At 47.9% G+C, this 20,017-nt stretch overlaps 1 protein-coding gene across 1 annotated transcript in view; it reads left to right on the top strand.

The window, feature by feature from the left end:
* Positions 1-11,415, top strand: part of LOC143989928 (uncharacterized) — a 44,413-nt gene extending 32,998 nt beyond the window's left edge. The window contains exon 8 of the mRNA XM_077490199.1: positions 10,321-11,415. Coding sequence (XP_077346325.1) covers positions 10,321-11,018 — 698 coding nt within the window. The 3' untranslated portion in view covers positions 11,019-11,415. The remainder of the gene's footprint in view (positions 1-10,320) is intronic.
* Positions 11,416-20,017: the final 8,602 nt, after the last annotated feature.

A 20,017-nucleotide genomic window follows, 5' to 3' on the forward strand; every position in this document is an offset into this window, starting at 1 on the left:
AGTAGCGGTGTGGGACCTCTGCAACTTATCTCATGGAAACATATAAGCTTCCGCTGATTACTGAATACCAATATTATGAGTCCTGACCCTTACATTATATAATTTATATTGTACATTACATACTCCTGACACCTGCACTATATACAGTGAGCAAAATTATAAACGCAACACTTTTGTGTTTGCTTCTATTTATCAGGAGCTGAACTCAAAGATCTGTGATTTTTTTTTTCTATGTACACAAAAGGCATATTTCTCTCAAATATTCACAAATCTGTGTTAGTGAGCGCTTCTCCTTTGCAGAGATAATCCATCCACCTCACAGGTGTGGCATATCAAGATGCTGATTAGACAGCATGATTATTGCACAGGTGTGCTTTAGGCTGACCACAATAAAATGAATGAATATGAGAGACTTGTATAGCGCTACCTATGCGAACTGAATCGCATCAGGTCGCTTTTTGCCACCGTTGTCCATCTGCGGTATAGCGCGGCTTTTTACCCGTGGGGTCCCCACACGCTGGCAAACACATACACATATTTTAGCCAATTTTTTTAGACAGGGTCTAATAAACCTACCAGCATGTCTTTGGAGTGTGGGAGGAAACCGGAGTACCCAGAGGAAACCCACGCATGCACAGGGAGAACATGCAAACTCCAGGCAGATGGTGTCGCGGAATTTGAACCAGCGACCCTATTGCTGCGAGGTAAAAGTGCTAACCACTACATCACTGTGTTACCTTACCAAAGGCCACTCTAAAATGTGCAGTTTTACTGTATTGGGGGGGGGGTCCAAAAACCAGTCAGTATCTGGTGTGACCACCATTTGCCTCACGCAGTGCAGCACATCTCCTTGGCTTAGAGTTGATCAGGTTGTTGATTGTGGCCTGTGGAATGTTGGTCCATTCCTTTTCAATGGTTGTGCGAAGTTGCTGGATTTTGGCAGGAACTGGAACACCCTGCCGTTTATGCCGATCCAGAGCACCCCAAACATGTTCAATGGGTGACATGTCCGGTGAGTATGCTGACCATGCAAGAACTGGGATGTTTTCAGCTTCCAGGAATTGTGTACAGATCCTTGTACCATGGGGCCGTGCATTATCAGGCTGCAACATGAGGAGATGGTTGTGGATGAATAGCACAACAATGGGCCTCAGGATCTCGTCACAGTATCTCCATCACTGTATCTCCATCAATAAAATGCACCTGTCTACGTTGTCCATAGCATATGCCTCCCCATACTCTAAACCCCACCGCCACCATGGCCACTCCATCCACAACGCAGACATCAGCACAACGTTGACATCAGCAAAACACTCACCCACACAATGCCATACACGCTGTCTGCCATCTGCCCTGTACAGTGAAAACCGGGATTCATCCGTGAAGAGAAACACCTCTCCAAAGTGTCAGACGCCATCGAAAGCAAGCATTTGCCCACTCAATAAGTATGTCGTTAATAAGATTCCGCGGCTCAGAATAATGTTGGGCTGCTGCCTCCTCTGAAATACTCAAAAAAATTGAAGCGACTAAAATACAGGGATATGGGAAAGAGGAAGGTGGCTTTGCCCCTTAACTGAAGAGTGACCTTCAGAAGTGTTGTCACGTACCTAAAGGGAGACTGAAATGATGAGGTCAGCCTCTCGGTATCTTCAGTCCAGGTCCCGCTGAGGATGGAACAGAAGGAGCCAAGGGACAGGAGGAACATGAGTGCCTGCAGATGAAAACTGAAAACCCAGAAGCTTGTAGCAGGAAGTCGCAGCTGGCCGTAGGACCGTAGTCACAGGCCCTCAGATGGCAGTGCTGAGCCAAGCAGGGAACAGGAGCAAGGTCGCAAGGATAGCCGGGTTCAGTAGCAGACAGGCAGCCAGGTACCCAGTCATCAAACAGAAGCAAGGTCAGATGGGAAGTCGGGATCAGGAGCCAGGGATCAGGTATAACAGAGTCCAGTAGCAGAGTCAAATGGGAGTCAAGGTCAGCAATGGGTATCAGACAGGATTCAGGGTATCAGGAGCACAGCAGAATACCAGTTAGCACTGATCAGTGGTTGGGACACCCTTTAAGTAGGCCATCTGGCACCAATTGTCACTAGGGACACGCTCCTGCGAGTATATGAAAGAGTATATATACTCCGCTAAAAAATAGTCCTCAAAAAATATATATATATATAATAAGCCAAACCAAAGTGTCCTCATGTGAAAAAATATGTATATATAATACAAAGTTCAGTCTTTAGTATTGTGGTAGTACGGAATCTCCAATCCTGGGACCGGGTTTTGGGAACAGCCAGAAGTCTGGCTGCATGATTGCACAGGTGGGTCTTGGGCTTAAAACAAAGCCAACACCATGGTTCTGGGCTCCACCCTCCCGAGGAGTCCAGGCGTGTAAGGGAGAAGAAGTGTGCATGTCTGCACAGGTCGGTCTGTCAGAGTAGACAGAGGGTCCAAGCTTGTGGGCTGAAAGAGACGCTGTTAAAGAGTGCTGAGGTACTGGGTGTACGGGAACTCTGTTAAAGAGCCAAGAGGGCTGCAGCAGAAGTCTGAGCAGCAGTGCTGCTAAAGAGAGCCAGGTGGCTTGGTATTTTTGGTTCTACATACATTACTGCTGTGGAAAGCTGAAACCCCTGTGTGGGCAACTATTTTGTTATCTGACTTTTCTTTCTTTAATAAAAGTGGGCCTACGAGCCCTTAAACGACATCTGGTGTGGATCCAGCTCACTGGTAAGCTCTACATTTAAGCTAAAATAACCCCCAAATATTACAAGTGGTGTTCGAATGCGGGCATTAGATGGTGGAATCCGGGTCCTTGCTCCACAGTAAGTTCAAGTCAGGAACTGTTGGCTGTGTGTGGAAGTGCAGCCAGGCAAAAGGCATTGCGTGTTGCAGGTGGTGTACCTGTGAATGAAAAGTCAAAAAATTTTTTTTTTTTCTCTCTCTTGCTATGAACTGTGTTTGTGTGCATGAGACAGCACAATCAGTGTGTGCAATGTGCAGGTGAGGAAAGCTTGCATGAAGAGAAAAGCAACTTGCTTTAAAAGAGACAGAGCTCTGTGGTTGGAGGGGATGTTTCCACCTGAACGAAACCCATACATACCTGATCAGAGTTTATCAAGGAGAAAAAGGGCTGGGGTTGTCCCTAGCAACACGGGTGCAATGAGTGCACAGGTGACTGCTGTTATGGAGAGCCCACCAGCATTTGAATCTGCAGTGGATTGGTGCAAGCGGCATTTAGCAGCACTGAACCAAGCTACAGAGGAAAGGAAGCCAACCCTCAGTGCAAGGGAAAAGCCGCTGGATGTCCATAACTGGAAGAGGGCTGTTGTTGCCCCTGGCAAAGCTGCTGCAGTTAAAACAGCTATTGTGAAAGATGTGAATGTGTCACAGCATGAGATGGGATCCAGCAGAGAGAAGCCCATGCGATATGCAAGGAGAGAGGCTGATCAAAGGCTGAGGATGAGAGTGGTTGCCCATAGCAACGCAAAAGAAGCCAGTCGGGCTGTCTCTGTACCATGGTCTATGTCTAATAAGGATCGTGGAAAGTGGCTTAAGGAGGAGCCAATTTATCATGTTGGAGAGAGCCAGCAAAGTTCTGCTGGGAGAGTGCGGTCTCCCATGGCAACCGGAGTGAAATTTATGCCTGAAAGGAGCTGCAGTAGAGGTTTGGTTCAGCGTCCCCACAAAGAGGCCTGTGCATTCCGGCCAGCTGGGAATCACCAGGAGAGAATCGCTTTGGGAAAAAATCGTCCAGTACCATGCCTGGAATGTGGCCAGCTGAGGCATGGCATGTTTTCTTGCCCTAGGTTGTGGAATACGGCTGGAGATAATGTTGCTGAGAAAGTTTTGTCTGTAGGCCAAGATTCCGGTGAAAATATGTTTGCAGTCACCCCTAGCAACAAGAAGTTTCCTGTTGTGCCTGCAGGGGGTGCTAAACGGTGGGAGATGCCTGCTGTAGTTTCATCCCATGGCCACCAGGGGGAGTTGGCCAGTAAAAGTGCAGCAGAGGACTGGTGCATAAGACGACGTACTCGAAGATGGTGACCCCAACTACTGCGGTGGGTAAGACTGTCTTTAATGAAATGATGGCTGGAACTGCTGATTTCATGTGTAAAAGGACTGGTTACAAGACTGTCCATGATGAGGTGAGAGTGACCCCAGTTAGTGGGGCCACTGAATGTGCACTTGAGAATGACTTTTCCCTATATAGTGGGAATGCAAGGGTTAAAATCCACATAGAACCTGTGTTGATGTCTAAAAGTGTTGTGTCTAATGACTATCAGGCTCAAGTTGACCATGGGCTAGGACAGCCTACAAATGTGAAAAATGCTATAAGTGTTACTGTTAATGAAAAGTTTAATGCTGTTGGGAAAACTTTTGCTCTGAAAGAACCTGGGGTTATGAAAAATGGGCGGTTGCCTGTAGCAACTGGTGGTAAGACAGCACAGTTGTCCACAGGAATCTCCAGGGAACTTCATGTGTTGGAGTCAGAGGTTGCCCTGGACAACTGCGATGTCACTCTGGTGGGACAGAATGGAACTGTACCGTGTAATAGTAATGTGTTGGTGCAAACTGCTAGTACTAAAAATGTGCAGGTAAATGGTGGATTAACACAACCTGTGAAAAATGCAAACGTGTGTGAGGCTTATGAAATGCAAGCAGAGAAAGGTGGTGAATATGGTGTATTGCAACCTGTGCTACCACAGTCTGACATGATTTACAATGACTGGTGTAATGAGTCTGCAACTAAGCCAGTCTGTTCTTATGTGTCTCCTTGGGCAGATGGATCGGTGCTGAGGAGTACCGCAGAAGGGAGCACACATACAACAGATTGGGATAGTTGGAGCAAAAATCTTATCTCCCTGATAGATGAGGCTTTTATGCACAAAGATAAGGTGGACACGGTTTCTGCTGGGCCAGCAGGAGGGGCTGCAGAACAGCCTGTACCTGAGGGCACGGTGGCTGCTGCAGGGGTTAACCCTGGTGAGCAGGATGAACCAAATAAGGGCGCAGCAGAGACGTTGTCCGTGACCCACAAAACTGAGGTTGACATGGAGTGTCAACGTGACGTCGCTGGTAATGTGCTGGAGCAGTTCACTGATGCTGAGCCTGAGAAGTTGGGTATGAGTCCAGCAATTGGCAGCGCTCTGGTGGAGCATCAGGCTGTGTTTACCTCCAGCCGGGAGGAGGTTCCGTTAACCATTGCAACTTTTCAAGTCTCAGCAAGTGAGTCTCTCTGCATCCCCAGGAAGGACTTAGGTCTGGAGTCAAGGGCCTGGTTTATAACTGAAGCATTAAAAGAGATGCTTGAACTTTGGGATGTACAGCCAATCTATACTAGTGTGTCTCCTCCACAGTCTGATGGGCTGGTACTGCGCAGTACCACTAGGTGGAGCACTGTATGGCAGGCTGTACAGAGCAAAGCAAAACAGGACAGGAATGGTTTATTCCTAAATTTGCTACTTTTGTTAAAAGTTGCCGCTACGTATGCTGCTAGATTAGATCCAGAAGAAATATTTGAGACAGATGTTGGAGAAGTTGAAAATAAGCCTAAATTGCCTGTGGTTACACCTCCTAACAGCCAGATGGGAAGCATTTCTGCTGCTATGGTCCAGTGTGGTGCTGGTCAGTTGGTGAAGGGCACGTATACTGCACCAGTAGAAAAACCACATGAGGTGGAAGGGCCATGTGTGGACCTGAAAGCAGCAGAGATCCTGACCAGGGCTCAAACAAAGGTGGTTAAAGAGACTGGGGTCCCCAGTCCAGTGCTTGGTTTAGGTGACAAACCTAATAAGGTCCCCGGGACAGGGGAATGGACAAGGAGTGTGATAAAAATTGTATGTGGATCAGACCAGAACTTGCCTGTTCCGGTGGATAAAAATACAGATGGCATCAGAACGGGTCAAGTGATAGGACAGCTGCCTGCAGAGTGGGTGAACCCAGGGGAGGTGGCGTCCTGTGAGGTTCCTGTGGGTGATGGCGGCCCTCCAGTATGTGTGCCCTCTGCAGACTCTGCCCTAGCAAATTTTGAAAAAAAAGGCATTGGTGACATGTGCAACATTGAGAGGTCTAATGTTGGTTTGAATATGTCTGTCAATGATGAACCAAATAATGTGTTAATGGTACATGATAATGTGGTGCCCAAAGGTACAGGTAAACCTGGTAATCAGTTAGTGACTGCTGCGTCAGGTACCAGAAATAAGAGGTGGGTTTCCGTTCTAAACACTATAGAAATAGGCCCCCTACAGTCTCAGAACAGTACTGCTGAGAGAGTTTTGGGGAAACCTGGGAAACTGAAGTGTGGAGGCAGAAGGGTTGGTAGAAAGACCAACGGGAACCCATTTAGATTTCAGGAGAGGAAGTGCTTATGGAAATTCACTCGGAAGAAAAGTTGGGAAGGTCGCATCAAAGCTCATAGCAGGGTGACAGTAAGGCTTAGAGGGAGACACCAAAGGAGGCATTGGGTGGAGTTCCCCGTTAGGAGAAGCGAGGTTGGACAGGAGGGTACTTCTGTAAATGGTATCTGGCACAGAGGTGCCAAAAGTAACTTGGGTGTTCCGCCCTCGGGGTCGAAACAAAGGGGGGGGATATGTGGTAGTACGGAATCTCCAATCCTGGGACCGGGTTTTGGGAACAGCCAGAAGTCTGGCTGCATGATTGCACAGGTGGGTCTTGGGCTTAAAACAAAGCCAACACCATGGTTCTGGGCTCCACCCTCCCGAGGAGTCCAGGCGTGTAAGGGAGAAGAAGTGTGCATGTCTGCACAGGTCGGTCTGTCAGAGTAGACAGAGGGTCCAAGCTTGTGGGCTGAAAGAGACGCTGTTAAAGAGTGCTGAGGTACTGTGTGTACGGGAACTCTGTTAAAGAGCCAAGAGGGCTGCAGCAGAAGTCTGAGCAGCAGTGCTGCTAAAGAGAGCCAGGTGGCTTGGTATTTTTGGTTCTACATACATTACTGCTGTGGAAAGCTGAAACCCCTGTGTGGGCAACTATTTTGTTATCTGACTTTTCTTTCTTTAATAAAAGTGGGCCTACGAGCCCTTAAACGACATCTGGTGTGGATCCAGCTCACTGGTAAGCTCTACATTTAAGCTAAAATAACCCCCAAATATTACAGTATAAACATATGCAATATTCCCAAGTGACTTGTGCAGATGTCCAAAGTGCTCTGTGCATACACGCATTTGTGACTCCAGTGCAGCAAAAATGGTGACAGAAGTGCTCCCCTTCGGTTCCACACTCACCAGATCTTTGTACTCCTGCAGGGGTAAAGTGCGTGTAATCAAATTTTGCTTTAGTAGAAATATCCGGACCGATCACCCATCCATGGTACACCAGGCGCAGGGTATCCTCATATAAATGGACATAAAAAATGGGTACTCATAGTGTGACTTTGTTTTAAAAAATATTTATTAGTCACACAGTATAACAAGTGGGGCAAATCTAATGCCCGACCAACAGAATAGAGGAAGATAAAACGCAGTAAGCCGTGTAAAACCGGTGTGCATTCCACAGACCGGAAAAAAAACAGACTGGAAGTGATGTGGGTGTGTACTAAGCCCTGCCTTACGCGTTTCATCATAGGTCTGAGGCAGTGCCATCTTAGTACACCTCACGTCATATATGGTGAGCGGTGGTGCTGGGCCAACCTCCTGTAACTAGGTGTGTCATATTTGTGGGGCCGAAGACGTTGGTGGCCATTTATATATGACCACTAGGGGCATCCGGTCTCCGACTCTAGCAGGATTCCCTATGAGGTTTACTTTGCCCATTATAAATGTTCATGCCTAAAAACTTTATCAAAACTAGGCTGGCGTAGGCATATACAACTGATGTCTTCAGCCCCACAAATATGACACACCTAAATATAAGAGGTTGGCCCAGCACCACCGTCCACCATATATGACGTGAGGTGTGCTAAGATGGCACCGCCTCAGATGACGTCCTATGATGAAACGTGTAAGCCGGAGCTTAGTACGCACCCACGTCACTTCCGGTCTGTGGGACGCAAGCCGGTTTTAGATGGCTTACTGCATTTTATCTTCCTCTATTCTGTTGGTCGGCCATTAGATTTGCCCTGCTTGTTATACTGTGTGGCTAACAAATATTTTTTAAACAGAATCATGCTATGAGTACCCATTTTTTAAAATTTCACAGATTTAAGGCACTAAGGTAGAGGGGGTGGGGTTACTAATATAAGGGTGAATCTTTATATCAGTGTTCCCTTACCTTACTGTATTCACTCCCCCCTTACATCAATGACCCCTTCAGACTGGCCTTGCAGCACTATCACTGACCTCCTCTCAGGTGCACCGTGCAGGGCTCAATCAGGTGGTTCTCTCTGGGCTTCAGATTTGCTGTTCTGGTTTTATCCTAAATTCTCCTCTCCACAGTCCACACACGTGACTCCTCCCATGACTCCTGTCCTGACAGAACTCCCGCACTTGACTCCTCTGTAGCGCCCCTCAGAGACTACAGACATGATACAAGAGATGGTCAGAGACTGTGTGGACATGATACAAGAGATGGTCAGAGACTGTGCAGACCTGATACAAGAGATGGTCAGAGATGTGCAGACCTGATACAAGAGATGGTCAGAGACTGTGCAGACCTGATACAAGAGATGGTCAGAGACTGTGCAGACCTGATACAAGAGATGGTCAGAGACTGTGCGGACATGATACAAGGGATGGTCAGAGACTGTGTGAACATGATACAACAGATGGTCAGGGACTGTGCGGACATGATACAACAGATGGTCAGGGACTGTGCGGACATGATACAAGAGATTGTCAGAGACTGTGCAAACATGATACAAGAGATGGTCAGAGATGTGCAGACATGATACAAGAGATGGTCAGAGACTGTGTGGACATGACTCTCCCACTGTGCTTATACTCTCATTTCCTTCATGTGGGGGTAAGTAGAGAGTCCTTTGTCCTGCAGAAACTCCTAACCTGAGCTGGAGCTTGCACATTTTTTCATCACTGTGGCAAGTAAATGGTGTGGTGCACCAAGCTGTACATAACTCTTCATGCCAACATATCTCATAGAGGAGAGAGCAGGAGGTTGAAGTGCCCACCCCATATCCACACTTCAGGTGTGTCCTAATACAGATTGAGTCTGCCCCCAGCACACATTATACAGCTCCCATAGACAATTCTGTACAGAGCCACTATGATAATGAGCAGCAATTGCACAGCTCACCTGTGTCCAATCCTAGCCACACCACCCCGTCATCTCTGGTCTCCTCCCGACATCTTCATGCTCCTCTGAGCACTCACTACATACACAGTACAGAGAACCAGTCACACATGGTGGGTGAGGCGGGAAATGTCAGAAGCGCCCTCATTGTATACAGGGCTGCAGGGCCCTGCTGTAATGTAATCTCTGATTGGCAGAGTGTGTGGTGGAGGGGGCAGTATGTTTAAGCAGCTGTACACAGTGAGTGAAAGGGGAGCTCGGGGGAAGGCAGCTCTTGATAGTAAATATGGCCCCAGTGTTCCCTACAGCCAGTCCAGCCTGGGGACACCAACCAGGGAACATTCTCTCCCACACACGGTAGGCAAATTAGGTGGCAGTGAGGCCCTGTAAGCGGAAGGCCTGAGGCGACCGCCTAATTTGCCTAATTAGAGAGCCGCCTCTGTAAATAAGGAAGTGCAGTACTTCCTGTGTTAGAAAGACAATAACCCAATGATGGTGGTCTTCAGGATCAGTCCAGGCTCCATCTTGGTTGTTCTCCCCCCATCCTCACTCTCTGACCTCTAGTCGGGCTCAGCCCCGCTGTTATTTGTGACTAAATCATGGACTAAAAAAGGAAGTGCAGGACTTCTTGTGTTGGGAAGATGGCAATGAGTGATAGAGGGGGAGGAGACACTCGTCCTATAATCCCCTCATCACTGTCACTCCTATAAAAGACAGTTCTCGTTGTTTCCTCACTCTCTGACTAAGGTCCATGAATAAAGAAATGATCTGGTAGGAGATCAGAGGACCCATTTACTAGTTACCTTGAGGGGGGAATTGTAAGATCCTCAGAGACAAAGCTGCCTGATGTGGGCGGAGTCCTGGTTTAGGGGAACCAATCAGCTCATGTCTAGTAATCTTTGTATTTCTATTTTAGTAGATGGACGGGAGATGAGGAAAACCTCAGAGGATTGTCTCACTTTGTCTCCAGACTGTAAAGTAGAAGATGAGGACATCACACAGTATAGTCCAGGAGAAAACCCGACTATCTCAAATGTCCATCCGGCACCACACAGTGTAGATGGACCATCGTATTCCTCTTATCCTGAGGAACCTCAGACTGTGGGGGACGGTGCCATCCTTCCTACAGAGAAGAGCTTTTCCTGTACTGAGTGCGGGAAGTGTTTCCGTTCTAAATCCAATCTTAATGTGCATAAAAGATCTCACACAGGTGAGAAACCATATTCCTGTCCTGAGTGCGGGAAATGTTTTTCAGTGAAGTCCCATCTTTACACACATCAGAGATCTCACACGGGGGAGAAGCCGTATTCTTGTCCTGAGTGCAGGAAATGTTTTTCATCTATTTCCAATCTTTACAGACATCAGACCTCTCACACAGGGGAGAAGCCATATTCTTGTCCTGAGTGCGGGAAATGTTTTTCACAGACGTCTAGTCTTTCCGCACATCAAAGATGTCACACGGGGGAGCAGCCATATTCCTGTCCTGAGTGCAGCAAATGTTTTTCAGAGAAGAACAATCTATACAAACATCAGAGATCTCACACGGGGGAGAAGCCGTATTCTTGTACTGAGTGCGGGAAATGTTTTTCAGTGAAGTCCACTCTTTACGTACATCAGAGATCTCACACAGGAGAGAAGCCGTATTCTTGTCCTGAGTGTGGGAAATGTTTTTCAGTGAAGTCCCATCTTTACACACATCAGAGATCTCACACAGGGAAGAAGCCGTATTCCTGTCCTGAGTGTGGGAAATGTTTTTCACAGAAGTCTCATCTTTCCAGACATCAGAAATCTCACACGGGGGAGAATCCACTTTCCTGTCCTGAGTGAGGGAATTGTTCCTCAAAGTTCTGTCTTCCTGAACATCATTGATCCCACACAACCCTTGAGGTGTATTAGTGCCTGGAGTGCAGGTACTGAGAAAGCGAAGTGGGCACCACATCCCAAGGAATGAAGGATTTTAAAGGTATCAAAAAGAAAGACTTTTAGGGTACCAATTAACTAAACAGTTGGTTTAAAAAATTATACATTTTATTGAATAACAATATATTTAAAATGACAAAAAGTAGTCAAATATATAAATTTCATTCACCATTGCAACCACTTGTGCTCAACATGTTTCGTTCAAGAGAGCTTCCTCGGGAGACTATAGTGCTGCATGAAGCTGATACTGAAAAAAGAATGTGTAATTGAAAATATTAACAATAAAACATTTTACAACAAAGAAGTTCTAATGAGTATATATGTGCATTTTACATTTCACAAAATTGCATGTAATTATCAGGCTGAGAGAGAAGAGATCTACCGAATGCTTTAAAGTCAAATCTTGAATCAATTGATTCTGACAATTCTTCTAGATCCTGGGTCAAGGCGGCACGTTGCAACTAGGGATGAGCCGAACACCCCCCGGTTTGGTTCGCACCAGAACTTTCGAACGGACCGGAAATGTGTACGAACTTTAGAACCCCATTGAAGTCTATGGAACTCGAACGTTCGAAATAAAAAGTGCTAATTTTGATGGCTAATATGCAAGATATTGTCCAAAAAAGGAGCACTGATTTTAATGATGATTAAAGTGAAAAAAAAGTGAAATATTCCCTTAAATATCGTGCCTGGGGGGTGTCTATAGTATGCCTGTGAAGTGGCATGTGTTTCCCATGTTTAGAACAGTCCCTGCACAAAATGAAATTTAATGGAAAAAAAGTCATTTAAAACTGCTTGTGGTTTTAATGTAATGTCTGGTTCCGGCAATACGGATAAAAATCATTGAGAAAAAAATGGCATGGGTAGCCCCCCCTGCCCATTACCAGCCCCTTTGGGTCTTGTATGGATATTAAGGGGAACCACGTACCCATATTAAAAAAAGGAAATACGTGTGGCCCCCAGGCCCTATATACTCAGAACAGCAGTATACAGGTGGTGCAAACAAGACAGGGACTGTGTAAGTTTGTTGTGTTAAGTAGAATCTGTTTGTAATTTTGAACTGGTACATTTTTAAAGTGTAGCTCCAGTCAAAAAATCAATTTTTAAGCTTTTTGGAAAACGAGGAAGGGTTATCACCCCTGTATAATTTTTTTGTCCGTCCGTCTTTTTTCATCTCACTTCCTGTTGTTGCCTTCCGTTTGCAAGTAGGAGACGTTTGTAAGTTGGATGTTTGAAAGTAGGGGCCTGCCCTATATGCTCTGCAGAAATGTGGGCCTAAGGTGTTGGTGTTGCCACAACACTGTAAGCCCTCAAAGTGACTCTTGGTGGGCGCTGGAGTGCCCTGCTGTGAACGTTTATCAAGAATTGTAATTACATGCCATTGTTGAACAGTGGTAGAAAAATTGGGCCTTTGGTGGTTGTGGTGGTGCTGGTGCCACAACACTAGAAGTCCTCACAGTTACTCTCGGTGGTCGCAGGAACGGGCCCTGCTGTGAAATATTATATCAAGAATTGTAATTACATGCCCCTGTTAAACAGGGGCTGAAAAATTGGGCCTTAGGCACTGGTGCCACGACACTGCAACTCTAGTTGGAGTGCAGGAATGAGCCCTGCTGCAAAGCAGTGCATCAAAAATTGTAATTGCATACCCCTGTTTAACGGAGGCTGAAAATTGGTCCTTAGGCGCTGGTGCCACGACACTGCAACCTCTCCCAGATACTCTAGTTGGAGTGCAGGAATGAGCCCTGCTGCAAAGCATTGCATCAAAAATTGTAATTACACGCCCCTGTTAAACAGGGGCTGAAAAATTGGGCCTTAGGCACTGGTGGCGTCACCCAGAACCAAAAACGTTCTTCCAAGCTATCAGCAGGATCATTGAGGAGGAAGAGGATAGTCAGTCAACATAACAGGACAGTCACTCAGAATCAGCTTAGGCAGTCTTGAAGGGATGTAACATTTCAAAAAAAATTATTTGGTTACATCAGCTTCAGGTGCTTGGTAGCTGGTGGTGATCCAAGACTGATTCATCTTTATGAAGGTCAGTCGAACAACCAAGACGGTGGACAGGCGCACCCTGTGATCAGTTACAAAGCCTCCAGCAGCACTGAAGGTGCGTTCCGAAAGAACGCTGGATGCAGGACAGGCCAGAAGCTCAAATGCATACTGTGCAAGCTCTGGCCAGTGATCCATCCTCAAGACCCAGTAAGCTAGATTTTTGGTGGGAAAGGTGTCTAAGTCAGACCTTGCCCCTAGGTATTCCTGCACCATGTAAATCAGATGCTGGCGATGGTTGCTGGAACCGATCGTACCTTGGGGCTGCGGACTAAAAAATTGTCTGAAAGCATCGGTCAGACGGCCACCTTCTCCACTCCTGTGACTGACCGAAGCCTCAGCAACACGTTGTCCAGGACCAGGAGTTTGTAACCTCCCAGTCTCTGGGAACGCGTTGCACAGACCTTTCTGCAAGGCCTCCCGGAGATGTCTCATCCTTTGCACCCTCTGCGAAGGCAAGATAAGGTCCGCAACCTTACCCTTGTACCATGGATCAAGTAGAGTGGCCAGCCAGTAATGGTCCCTCTCCTTGATCCGAAGAATACGAGGATCCTTCCGCAGGCTTTGCAGGGTCAGGGAGGCCATGCAGCGTAGGTTAGCTAAGGCATTCGGTCAGGAGTCCTCTGGGTCACTAAAGACAAAATGATCCGCAGCCGCCTCCTCCCAGCCACGTACAAATCCACGGGTTTCTTGGGACTGTAAATCATCCCTAAAAGACTGCTGATGCTGAGTGCCAGGCTCCATCTCCATGCTGACACAAGCCTCCTCCTCGTCCTCTTCCTGTGTGATGGGTGGGACAGCAGGAACACTGTCTGGATAAAGGGGGCCTTGAGAAGCAAGGAAGTCCTCTTCCTGCCTCTGTTCTGCCTCAAGTGCCCTGTCCATTATTCCACGCAACGTATGCTCCAACAGGTGGACAAGAGGTACAGTGTCACTGATGCATGCACTGTCACACTGCTCACCATCCTCGTGGCCTCCTCAAATGGTGACAGTGTAGTCGCACAGGTACCCATTGATGGCCCTCTGCTGCGCGTACAGCCGCTGCAGCATGGCCAACGTTGAATTCCAACTGGTGGGCATGTCACATATAAGGCGGTTCTTGGGCAGGTTCAACTCCTTTTAGAGCTCAGCCAGCCGAGCACTGGCATTAAATGATCGGCGGAAATGCACACAGATTTTCCTGGCCTGCCTTAGGACATTCTGTAAGCCCAGGTACCTGCCCAAGAACCACTGAACCACCAGGTTAAGGACGTGAGCCACACAGGGCACATGGGTCAGTTGTCCCTGTTGGAGGGCGGAGAGGAGGTTGGTGCCATTGTCGCAAAACACCATTCCTGGCTTAAGCTGGCGTGGCATCAACCACCTCTCGGCCTGCCCCTACAGAGCTGACAAAATATCTGCCCCAGTGTGGCTCCTGTCCCCCCAAACAACCCAGCGCAAGCATGGCATGGCATCTTTTTGCCTATGTACTTGCGCAGCCCCTTGAACGCCTACGGAGCACCACTGGTTCAGAGGACAGAGCCCTGGAAGAGGCCATGGAGGAAGAAGAAGAGGAGGGGGTGGGGGAGAGAGGTTTGTCACAACCAGTAGTAGCATTTGGGAGGCGTGGTGGCGGAAAAACCTCCAACACTACTGCACCTTGTCCTGCATCCTTCCCAGCTGCCAGAAGAGTGAGCCAATGGGCCGTGAAAGATAGGTAACGTCCCTGTCCATGCCTGCTGGACCATGAGTCAGTGGTAATATGCACCTTAACACTGACCGCCCTGTCCAGCGAGGCAAGGGCATTGCCTTCCACATGCCGGTAGAGAGCCGGAATCACCTTCCGTGAGAAAAAGTGGCGTTTGGGGACCTGCCACTGAGGAACCGCACATTGCACACACTCACGGAAGGGGGCCGAGTCTACCAACTGAAAAGGCAGCAGCTGAAGTGCTAGCAATTTAGCCAAGCTAGCATTCAACCGCTGGGCATGTGGATGGCTGGGAGTGAACTTCTTTCGATGGTCCAGCAGCTGGGGCAGGGAAATTTGCCTGGTACAATCGGATGTCGGTGTACTGCTAGCAGAGTGCCCGCAAGTACTTGGCTGTGACACACCTAATTCTACACCTTCATTCCTCTCAGTGCAGGTTTCAGAGAGGACTGAAGGTCTAGTGGGGTTGGAGATCCCAGCTGATGAGGAGCAAGGAGAGGTCCGCTTTGTTCTTTGGTGTGGGTCTCTAAGGTACGCTTGCCAACGAGCTGCATGGCAGGTCAACATATGTCTTGTCAAGCATGTGGTGCCCAAGCGGCTGATGTTTTGGCCACGCGAGATACGTTTGAGACATATGTTGCCGATAGCAGCGGTGCGATCTAATGCACTCGTCTCAAAAAAGGCCCACACCAAAGAACTTTTGGAATAACGCGCAGAGGCAGCGGTGTGATTCAGTCGGTGTGCTGCCCCTAAGCTGGCCCCCAGAGGGAATCCTGCCTTGTTGGAGATGTGCCTCCTCCTCTCTTCTATCAGGCACCCACGTGGAGTCAGTGACCTCATCACCCCATTCCTCTTCATCACTGGAGAAAACCTGGCAGTATGCTGCAGCTGATGGAACATGACTGCTAGATTGCTGTTCTTGAGCATCCCCTCTCTCTGCGCTCATGCTACTGCCTTCCTCTAGCTGGGTATCATCATCAGAGCCTTCAAAACGCTGGGCATCCTCCTGGAGCATGTACCCAACACTGTGGTCAAACAGTTCGGGGGACTCCTCAGGAGGACATTCTGGGTCTAGTGAAGGAGTGACTGATGACATTGAGACGAGGGAAGAGGACACGTTGGTAGCTGCTTTGGTAGTACCCTGAGCCTGGGTGCGAGAGGATGAGGAGGGCTTGGTCATCCACTCTACCAAGTCTTCGGCATGATGCGGCTCAACACGTCTAGCTGCCGAAAATAAGGACAAGCGTGTCCCATGGCCACGTGCTGATGACGATGCATCGCGTCCACAACCCGCACTGTTGTCTCTCGACACAGAGCCTGCATGCCCTCTTTTATTGGCTCGTGACTGTCTGCCTGTCCTTGTTGGCCTTCCAGACTTAGTAATGGCCTGCAGGGAGATGGGAAAACCAGCAATTGGGTAGCTTTAGGTGCACACTGAGCAAATGACACAGTACACCGTCTGTAATTACTGCAGCTGCCTGCCTGTGTTACAGAAACAGAACAACACCAGCAACAAGGGGTAGCTTCAGATGTATAATGTGCAGGAGGCACACAACACCCACTGTAAATGCCGCAGATGCCTGTATTACAGAACACCAGTAATAAAGGGTAACTTCAGGTGTATATTGTGCTGGAGGCACACAAAACCCACTTTAACTGCTGCAGATGCCTGTATTACAGAACACCAGCAATAAGGGGTATCTTCAGGTGTATACTGTGCTGGAGGCACACAACACCCACTTTAACTTCTGCAGATGCCTGTATTACAGAACACCAGCAATTAGGGGTATCTTCAAGTGTATACTGTGCTGGAGGCACACAACACCCACTTTAACTGCTGCAGATGCCTGTATTACAGAACACCAGTAATAAAGGGTAGCTTCAGGTGTATACTGTGCTGGAGGCACACAGCACCCACTTTAACTGCTGCAGATGCCTGTATTACAGAACACCAGCAATAAGGGGTATCTTCAGATGTATACTGTGCTGGAGGCACACAACACTCACTTTAACAGCTGCAGATGCCTGCATTACAGAAGAACACCAGTAATAAAAGGGTAGCTTCAGGTATATACTGTGCTGGAGGCACACAACACCCACTTTAACTGCTGCAGATTCTTGTGTATACTGTGCTGGAGGCACACAACTCCCACTTTAACAGCGCTAGGTTTGCAAGCAACAAAGACCCTGTCCCTACCTATCCTGCTCTTTCCCCGACCGCCGCAACACACTACACAAGGCCGCCACGCTGGCGGCCTTATATAGTGTGGGTCGCGTATTTAACCCTCCTGAGCTATAATTGGCCACAGGCATCCTGCCTGTGGCCAATTATGACTCTCCTCGCTGCCGGCGCTGTGATTGGCCAAGCATGCAGGGTCACAGTGCATGCTTGGCCAATCATGAGCCAGCAATGCACTGCGATGGTGCAATGCATTGTGAGCCGTGAGCGCCACACGAATATGTCGCGAACGGCCCACAGAGTTCTAGCTTCGCCGAACCACTGAGCTCATCCCTAGTTGCAACCATAGGGAGAAGAATATTTTCTAAAACCGTATAAGAAAGGTATTTTAATATGATTAAATAGGACAATATTGGTGTCTAGTAGAGAAAATTCTAGTTTAACCTAGGTGAAGGAAATTACCTTATTCACATAGATATCTTATGCCCCGTACACACGACCGCACATTCCGAAAACAAAATCCATGGGATTTTTTTCTGACGGATGTTGGCTCAAACTTGTCTTGCATACACACGGTCACACAAAGTTGGTCAGAAATTGCGAACGTCAAGAACGCTGTGATGTACAACATGTACGATGCGCCAAGAAAAATTTAATTTAATAGCCAGTGCTGCTCTTCTGCTTGATTCCGAGCATGCGTGGAAATTTGTGCGTCGGAATTGTGTACACACAAATTTTGTTGTCGGAAAATTTGAGAACCAGATCTCAAATTTTGTGCGACGAAAATTCCAATGGAAAATGTCTGATGGAGCCTACACACAGTTGGTATTTCTGACAAAAAGCTCCCATCGAACATTTTCCTTCGGAATATCCGACCGCATAAGTCTAACCAATTAATTCCTAATTTCTTTGAAATAATTGAATAAGCGCTGGGATTTAGGAAGGCCAAACTGGCAGATAAAAAAGAGCATACGGCAATGGAACTCCCCACTGCTATATGAACTATACAGTGCAGGCAGTGTACACAGTATATAATATAGTGTGTACAGTTTCTAATACAATTCAGGTGGTGTACACAGTATATGATACAGTGCAGCCGTGTACAGTTTCTAATATAGTGCAGCCGGTGTACACAGTATATAATACAGTGTGTACAGAGTCTAATACACTTCAGGTGATGTACACATTATATAATACAGTGTAGTGTGCTGTGAAAAAAAAATCCCCATCATGTCCAAAAGGCCACCAAGGAGAGGCAGACACTCACAGGCCCCTAAAATAGGGCAAGCAGTCTCTGTGTCTACAGCAAACAGTGGTGGTTGTGGACATGGTGCTTCCTCTGCAGGTGGCCATGGGGTATGCTTGTCCTTTTTTTCTGCTGCTGGCTGTCTTATTGAGCCACAACATGCAGAAGAGTTGGTGGATAACGAAGCTGTCCTCATCCTCCTCATCCTCTGTCACCCAGGTTCATAGTAGTTTGCCTTCCAAGGCAGCTTCCAAAGCAACCTATTCAACCGACTCCTTGTCCACAGTTACTCCTACCATAGCCCCACCATCATGCATGGGGGAGTCACCAGAATTATTCAACCATAGTGTTGGCTACATGCTGTTGGAGGATGCACAGCAATTTGAAGGCTCCAATGTTGATTCCCAGGTTGAAGAAGGGAGTAACGTGAACCTAGAGAGAGGACCACAGAAGGACAATAAACTGGCAGTCATGTTTCCGCAGCTGCAGTTTGCTCAAGTGACGAGGAGGGAGGGGATGATGAGGTCACTGACTGTACTTGGGTGCCTAACGGAAGAGAGGATTAAAGTGAGGAGGAGGAGACAACTCCAACGAGGTAGGATGTCCTCTAGGGGGCAGCTTCCCTATTGCATCACTCCACAGAGCCCCACAGGTACAGGGCACTACTGATTCCCCACTGGCTTGCAAAAGTTCCTTGGTGTGGGCTTTTTTGACACATGTGCAGCAGATCACTCTGCTGCTGTTTGCAACCTACGTCTGAAGTGGATTAAGCATGGCCAGAACAGCAGCCGCTTGGGCACCACACGCTTGACCAGACATATGACGACCTGCCATGTAGTCCGTTGGCAACAGACCCACATCATAGAAAAAGGCAGACTTCTCCTTCCTCCTCATCTGGGATCTCAAACCCTACTATACCTCCAGTCCTCTCAAAAACCTCCACTGAGAGGAATGAAGATATAGCAATAGGTGTCACAAGTACTTGCAGCCAATCTGCTAGCAGTACACCACCAGCTGATTTCAGCAGGAAAATTTCCCTACCCCAGTTGCTGAACCATAAAAATAAATTTGATCCCAGCTATCCACATACTCAGCATCTAAATGCTAGATTAGCCAAATTTCTAGCACTGCAACTGCTGCCTTTTCAGCTGGTAGACTCTGCCCCTTTCATGAATTTGTGGAATGTGCAGGTTCCAAAATGGCATTTCTTTTCACGTAAGGCTCTCTAGCTCTCTACTGTCACGTGGAAGGCAATGTTTTGGCCTTGTTGGAGAGGGCGGTCAGCAGCAAGGTTTATATTACTGCTGACTCATGGTCCAGCAGGCATGGGCAGGGATGTTACCTTACCTTCACGGGCCAGTGGGTAACTCTGCTGGCAGCTGGTAAGGATGCAGGGCAGGGCTCAGTGTTGTTGGAGCTTGTTCCCCCACCACACCTCCAAAAAGCTGGTGGTGATTCTGCCACAGCTCTCTGCTCCGCCCCTCCTCTGTGGCCTCTTCTTGCCCTCTGAACCAACAGTGCTCTGTAAATGTTCAAGGGGCAATTCAAGCAGTCAGGCTAAAAGATGCCATGCAGTGTTTCACTTGGTCTGCCTAGGGGACAGAAGCCACACTGGGGCAGAGATTCTGTCAGCTATGCAGGGGCAGGCTCAGAGGTGGTTGACGCCACACCAGCTTGAGCCAGGAATGGTTGTATGCGACAATGGCACCAACCTTCTGTCTGCCCTCTGACAGGGACACTTG

This window comes from Lithobates pipiens, unplaced genomic scaffold (assembly GCF_037356315.1).
Source record: "Lithobates pipiens isolate NorthernLeopardFrog02 unplaced genomic scaffold, aLitPip1_a1.2 Scaffold_18, whole genome shotgun sequence".
NCBI lineage: Eukaryota > Metazoa > Chordata > Amphibia > Anura > Ranidae > Lithobates > Lithobates pipiens.